We start from the raw sequence: 7565 nt of genomic DNA on the forward strand, positions 1-7565 counted from the left end.
ATGCCGATCTCCATTTTAATTTTTGGCTACAGGAAGCAATGTCAGCTCGACAGGTAGCTGTCCAGTTTTTGTAACTATGTATTTTGTTACAAAGTTGCAGGATATCCTTTAATGCCAAAAAGACTTACAAAAGTGCATCCCTATCTGACCTGTGTCGGTCAACATAAAAATGAAGATAGTATTAAGCAAAAATCAAACGATCGTACATCAAAAATCAATAATTCCAAAGCAACGAAATCATGACCAATACTTGTCAAGAAAATAACAAACCGAAGCAAAATGAGCGGATATCAGAAATTTTTATCAAACTATACACAACATTTTAACTGAAAGATTTTCGCGACGCTAATGCATTCATAATATTGTTTTGGGTACGATTTACATTTTATCACAATTTCTCTGACTCTGCTACTACATTAAGCTACATCAACAGCCAATATAATCTTTGTGTTCCTGTAATCTTCGTATTTCTTTTGTTGCTTGGTTTAAATTTTCATTTTCCTTTCTCTTTACACAGGCATTCACTGTACCTCACAATGACCACATTCGAAAATAAGTGTCTTTATTCCAAACATTACACTTTATTCGTGGACTCAGAGAGCAGCTTTCATGGACTCAGAATTAAATGTTATACTCGTGGCAACACTTGGAGCAATAGAAATTTGTATTGATACTGCCGTAGAACTTGCAGCCCTCTGTGCGACAAAGTTGATTTTTACCATAATGGCTACTGTTAACAATAGCTGGGGACGATTGCAAACCACTGCTACCACCAAGCGATGATGAGGAGGAAGAAGAGGAAAATGGTTGATTATGAGCCCGCGAAGTTTCGCCAGATGTTGATGGTACATATGGAGTATCGAGGCTAATAAGTTCACCACATTTGTTGACGCTCGTGCTTCCCGAAATGGGTGGAAGGTTTACCACACATAATGTTGAAGCACGATTAAACTGTGTATTTCCGATCTGATTGACGTTATTTCCAGTGTAGGTGCCATTTCCACCAGACAAATACATGGTACCAACAGCAGTACTACTACTGGAAGCTAGCGATTCGGAAGACGGCACGATTGGAGGTTTGGCACTGTTAATTTGCTCTGTCACGGAACTAGACGCAAAAGGGCTGTTTATACTTGCGGTGCGCGGTTGGAAGAATTGCTGCGTATGGTTTGTCCGTTGGTTATCAACACTTCCATTTCCCCCATCCTCGTGAAAGTGGTGATGGTGATGATGGTAATTGGGTTGTACATGACAATTCTGCCTTCCGATAATACCAGGAGACTGCTCTGCTGAGACACTTGATGGCACATGCCTAAATGCCAAGCCACTGGGGATATCTTCTAGTTTGGTGTCATTATAGAAAGTAGACCGCGACAGATAAAGCGTTTGATCAAGATCGTTCAATCGCTTTGCCGAGGGCAATCGTTGGATACGATCATGTGTTTCCATATCAGCTTCAGCATAAAATTTTGACTTTCCGGTACCATAACGGAGAGCATGATCCGTGGTCAGTGGGATGGATTGATTTATGTTACTGCTACAGTTCGACTCTCTCTTGCATTGCATTTCGTAGCATTCCAGGCACATATAACTGGTAGCTGCAGTACCATAGTTCAGACATCCGGCATTTATACAGTTCACTAGGTCGTTTCCATAAACTTCGGGGAGCTCTGCTACCCCTCTATCACAACCGATGTCATCGTGGTAGTCACTTGAATGGTTGGTTTGCCCTACTTCCGCTACATACTTTGTCATCCGTTCCATCTCCTTACGATCGCGTAAACGCTCAGCCTCCGAATAGCGTTCTTGAGCGCATTCCAAATAATTTTTTATCATTTCTTCTTGATACTCATGGCGCCGTGATTTTAGCTGTGCGCAAATAATTCGAAAACGGGGGTACTCTCCACGGAGAGCATTCTTGTCATGAGCTGCTTTTTTGCTGTGCCCTCCAGCATTACCACCTTGCTTGCTGCCGATGCGGGTTATGGAGCCAATGTTTTTACGCAGCTTCCGACTCATCGACTTACCGATGCTTCCAAATTGCTTTGCAACGCTCTGCAGTTGTTTAGCGGCTTTACTTTTACTTCCCACATCCTTACCACTAGTCGCCCCCAACGATTGGCTGGAGGTGGTCATAGAGGAGACTGTACCGCTAACCGACGACGAAGGAACTACTATCGGCGCTGTGATGCTAATTTTAGCCATTGTTGATGATAACGTTGGGGTAGATGAAATAGTTCCTGAAGCTCCAGTTGACACGATGGTTAGGTTGTTGTTGTAGTTTTCATCTGCGGTAAACACTATTTCTCCTTCAGCAATTTTTTTCTCATACTCATCATCCGAGTAATCGTCATAATAGATCTCATCATCGGGACTCTCGATGCCAGTTGCATGGACAATATCAAGATATTCTTTCAAAAGCGCAATATGTTCGCGATCTGTGAGCGTCCAATTTCCGTCACTGCCATCGTACTCTTGCCAGATAAAATCCTTTCCAGGATCGATGCAAAACTGTATCGGTAGAAGCTGATTTGTTGCATCAACCAACGGAATCAATGCAGGAGGCATATCATTCGCAGTTTCCATGGCAACCAAGGCCGAAAAGTGTGCCATATCATACGCCAGCAACAGTGGAGCTCGATGACATTCATTTGATGGCACCTCGAACGGTAGATAAACGCCTCCGAAAGGTATAGGGGAAAAAGCTTCTCCATTAACATCCCGTAAAAATACGTCGGACACCACGATGATCGTTCGTCGAAGAATGTGAGCTAAAGCCAGTACATGAATCTCTTCCAAACTTTCGTAGATTGCATTTTCGTCGTCCGCACAAATCGATGCTGGGCCGAGGGCACCTGCATCAAAGCTCTTTTCGATAAGCAACGAACGGCGTCGTGAAGGACCGGTGCTTTTCGAATTGCGTCTCGGTTCGGGTGATGCAATTGCCACGATTTCTTCCCATTCTTTGGCCCACTCACTTTCACAAAAAACAAAACCTGCCTGCTTGTTAACGCGTGTTTGCTGAAAACGCCATCTCCGGTACAGTGCTTCCCGGAAATCTTCCTTCGATAATATGTCATGCAAAGTGCGCCGCAATGTCAATCGGCGGTCGTGGAAACCCCACATTGCAAGTGATGCGGCATGCAACAAACAATTGCCATCCCCAGTTGTTGCTAATGGCCACAGCTTTCGACAGGCTCCCGATTCATACCACCAGTTCAAACGGTTTGTTGCCTCAAGTGAGTTCAATGTAGAGCTTTCAATAAGATCCTTTTCGAGAAATTTTCTAAAATTTGAAAAACATAACAATTTATTTATTTTATTCAAAATTTGTACGAGCAGCACATATTTTCATACATATTTAAATAATTACCTAAAATCGTCCCTATACTTGGTTAAATCCGGCAGCGTGAACGTGTAGTCCGGCGTGTCGATAAAATTGAGGTTTTTGTCATTTTGTTCGTGAATGTGAGCGTGGAAATCCATTTCAAATTCTTGCCGTGCACGTGACACCAATGTTACATTTTCAGTTGCCCGTGAGATTCCTCGCTCCAGTTTTTTACCTACAAAAAATGAATGCAGGGTCAAAAAAATATTGACTTCATTGTTCACCAATACTATTGATGATGAAAATATACTCATCAATACTATTGATGATGATTATATCTTTTTTTTGTATTCTTGATGGGATAGGAGAGGAGAGGAGAGCAAAATTAAGGATGTGTATTGAATGTTTGAAAGTATTCAGTATCTTATTTAAATGTTTTGACTCCAGTTTTAATGTTTTGACAGTTTCATCCCCTATTCTACGTAGTGCATTTGTATACGCCATTCAGAGGTCAGTGTTACCGCAGTTGTTCTTCTGGCAATTACTTCGTAGAAAGGATCATCAAGAACCTTTTGTGATAAGCAAAATTCGTTGTTATCAATTCTAAATACTCTAAGTAAATAATAATTTTTATGTAAATGCTCCGTATAGCATATTTTGGGGAATAATTAAATGGGAAAGAATTAGAGAAACAGTAACAGCTTCGTAGATTTTAAAGATTTTCTCATACTTATAAAATCGCTTCCAAATTTGACATTTAACTAGAATAAATTGATATTAACACTATAAAAAAGGTAATAGTGTTAGCGAAAATTACATGCATGGGCCAAAACATCCGCACTTACGCTAGTACGAAAGATATATTTCGTGCTCGATTGTTATGACTAGACTAGACTAGATGAAAGTACCAAAACAAACAAAAAAATAAACAGGTTTAACTGTAAAGCTACAACGCTTTTTCAGTTAACTTTTCTCTCCTTCTAAATTCGGTAATGAATCTGAATGATGAGCAGGGGAATGGATGGGATTGGAATAGAAGTAGCTATTTAGAATAAAATGTAGTTTGATAAAAAAAATGAAACATACAATCGAGAATGTCAATCGAATCGGCTTTGATTAGCATCGGTTTCTGGTATGCACCCGGAATAAGTGATGATGAGTCCACTTCGCTGCAGCAACGTTCAAATTTTTCAATTCCCACCCTAGGTGTGCTCGTAATTGTATTGTTACAGTGTTGGTACTGATGAGGACGATGTGCATTGATGACAGTTTCCAAACCAAATGGAGATTTCTTGCTTCTTGGTGTGTAGACATGCAATGTAGAACTACTGTTGTTACTATTGGTACTGTTGTTACTGCCGACAAATAAATCGGTTTTGTCCACGCTTCCGTTCTTCAGTTGATACCCGGAGTGAGTCAACTGTTGCTTTTGGTGCTGATTGCTGCATGGCACAACCGAAGAAGCGGGCGAAGAAAGCATCGATCCCGTTAATGTCGATTTCATCAATGATGGAGATTCTACTAGAACATCAGATCCACAAACATGTGGTGAGGATGTGTGTGCTGTTTTAGCTTTCATGAGAACATCGATTTCATTTTTCTTATTGTTGAAGTATTCAGTTGTCGATGTATCTAGTAAATGATATTACAAAGCTGAAATTATTATAACATTCAATTCAATCCAAATATATCATATTATTTATATGGAATAAAAACTGTTGAATAATTTAAGCATTAAATCCCTTCCAAAGCTCAACCAAAATGTTGATTACCTTTAATCCAAAACTAATAAAAAGAAAGCATCAAATTTGGCGCAAACTCAAGATAAAAACATTAGTTGACTAAACGGTCGTAGAGCAGCAAAGTAGTAAATACCATTGTAATCGATAAGCGCTTTCTTCAAATCCCATTCCCACGATTTTAAACAGCTGACGGCGTCCTGTGTATTAGCTCCAGTATGGGTGATGAATTCCGTTACCAAGTGCGTAGTCTCCATGTTCGCTCTTCAATATTTCCGATTGATTATGTTGACCGTGTATTAGCTTTAAAAAATTCAGGCCTGAACTCTTAACCTTCACGTTTTTACTCACATAAAATAGATCACCTTCATTCAGCTCATTAGACAGACAAGAGGGTTTGTTTAAAGGATTTGCTATCGAACCAACAGGATATTTTAGGGTAATTAATTTGCAGACACTATTATTTTAGGTGTTAAGCAGCAGGTTAAGTGTGGCCTGTACTTATGTTTTAAGCAGATCCTCGGTAACTTCATTGTTTTAATCATGCTACAATTCAAATGTGTGAGGTAACTATCAACGATTATTTTCTAATTTAGAAAATGTACGACTGCACCTGTATTATTTACACGACATTTGATTATTGCTTTACATTCTCACAATAACAAAGTTAAAAGGTGACTTTTATGTATCCTACTTGAATATACGGCATTTGCTATTTCAGATGTGATATTTGTGAAAATGTCTACTGTATATAACTATGATTAACTGTATCTATTGGCGATTTTAAATTTCGAATTTTCAGCAGGAGGGGAATGCTTGAAAAGAAATGAGAAAATAATGTTTTGAGGTTAGTAACATGTCAGTAATGGAGTTGGTAATAGTGATAATTCTCAAAAGTGATTTCGTACGGATACTTAAATAACATAAGATGATAAATATGATGGCTAAAAACGTGAAGTAACCAAACTAACTTACACAAAAACTAATAATATACATCTGTTGATCCGTGGCCTGTTTATATTTGTTACACCATTACACCACGGTTACACCACGTTACATCAATAATACAAAAATAACCATTTTAAGTATAATTGTTCAAAAGTAAGCATGTGTGAATGTGTTGTGTTGAATCCAACTCACCAATCCGATTGTGAGTTTCGTTCAACTTGAGTAGTTTTGAATAATAGTGACGAGTGGCCAGAGGCATCTCAAGCAATGAAACATAGTAGCACTATGAAGTATATGTGTAAAACTGACTATTTTCACAAGCATAGCAACACAGATCTACTACATATTTTAGCTTTTTTTTATGTATGGATTTCTATGTACACCTAAAACTCGACCAATATAGAACCGTCGCTTCTGAAACTTTTCACACATTAAGTTTAAGTACTGCAGATGTTGTTGAAGGTTTGTTTGATCACTATTTTTTGATAAAATCATCTAAATTTTACCATTTAAACTCAGTTTTACTAACACAAACAAAACAAGCATGTAAACAAATGTCAAGGTGTATCTACCATAGTTACACTAAGGTTTATACATCGCGGGGAAATTGATGAAATATCAAAAATTTTAAATATGTCGTTATTGTAACTATTAAATTCAAACATATCTTTCAAGTATTAGTTAAAACCATAATTCTTTTCTCAATTCCTTCTTCACCGCGCAACGCCGGGGCGTCAAGCTAGTACAACCTAATTTAATCTCAATGTTACGGCGTTTTATGTTATTTCCGGGTTACAAAAAAAAACTATGTTTTAAACTATTATCCAAAAGGTATACATTACAAATGCTACGGCCGATAAAGCTAATAGCTAGCACAATCTAAATATCACTAGTCTTCTTCTTCTTCTTGGCGTAGCGACCTCTTGGTCATGCCTGCCCGTTTAAGGGCTTACGAGACTTGTTTCCCTGTTGTACGTGGATAGTCAGTCCTCTCGTACAGGGGAGGGTCCGGTCTCGGTTGGGATTCGAACCCACGCCGTCGAGGTGGTGAGCCCCGGCGCTCATGTGCCGATTTTCTAACCGGCGCTACCGCTATAGATCACTAGTACAACCTGAATTGAAAATGAAAAATAGTAGTCCCAATCAATCCAAAACAATTTGGTTTATCCTGCGATCAAAACCGATACACGACTGACTGCCACACGAATGTTCTTGTGTATTCACTGCCTCTCAAAAATGGAGAGAATCTCATGGATAAATTTCTTGCCATGTATTATATTTGTACTGTTTGCTATGTAATTTTATCGGTGAACAAAACTTTATTTGCAGTCAAGAAATAGTTAACACTCTGACGGCCGGGTACATCGATCGATTTTGTATGATTGAAAATATTTGTAGCAGAAGATAAAAAAGTCTGGGATGAAGCACTCAAATTGTGCTCATTCGATTTAGTGACCCCAAATACTACGCAAATGATACCCATATTGCATTTTAACCATTGTTGAGCTAGGGGGTAGGATGGGAGCCCCTCTTACCCGGTCCTCTAGAGG

The 7565-nt window shown here is 39.0% G+C and overlaps 1 protein-coding gene across 1 annotated transcript; it reads right to left on the minus strand.

Moving 5' to 3' along the window:
• Positions 1–267: 267 nt before the first annotated feature.
• Positions 268–5324, minus strand: LOC131292825 (uncharacterized). Its single transcript, XM_058320909.1, has 4 exons — positions 5204–5324; positions 4415–4960; positions 3374–3563; positions 268–3286 (listed from the first exon to the last, which is right to left on the minus strand). Exons 1-4 carry the CDS (start codon positions 5322–5324, stop codon positions 622–624), a joined length of 3522 nt encoding a protein of 1173 aa, XP_058176892.1. The 3' UTR covers positions 268–621.
• Positions 5325–7565: the final 2241 nt, after the last annotated feature.

The sequence above is a fragment of the Anopheles ziemanni genome, unplaced genomic scaffold (genome assembly GCF_943734765.1).
Source record: "Anopheles ziemanni unplaced genomic scaffold, idAnoZiCoDA_A2_x.2 scaffold_12_ctg1, whole genome shotgun sequence".
NCBI lineage: Eukaryota > Metazoa > Arthropoda > Insecta > Diptera > Culicidae > Anopheles > Anopheles ziemanni.

Coding starts and splice junctions, on each gene's coding strand:
- LOC131292825 (XM_058320909.1), bottom strand. CDS start 5,324: ATGGAGACTACGCACTTGGTAACGGAATTCATCACCCATACTGGAGCT. Junction 3,564..4,414: donor TTCGATTGACATTCTCGATT/GTATGTTTCATT, acceptor CATTTTTTGTAG/GTAAAAAACTGGAGCGAGGA. Junction 3,287..3,373: donor AAGTATAGGGACGATTTTAG/GTAATTATTTAA, acceptor TTCAAATTTTAG/AAAATTTCTCGAAAAGGATC.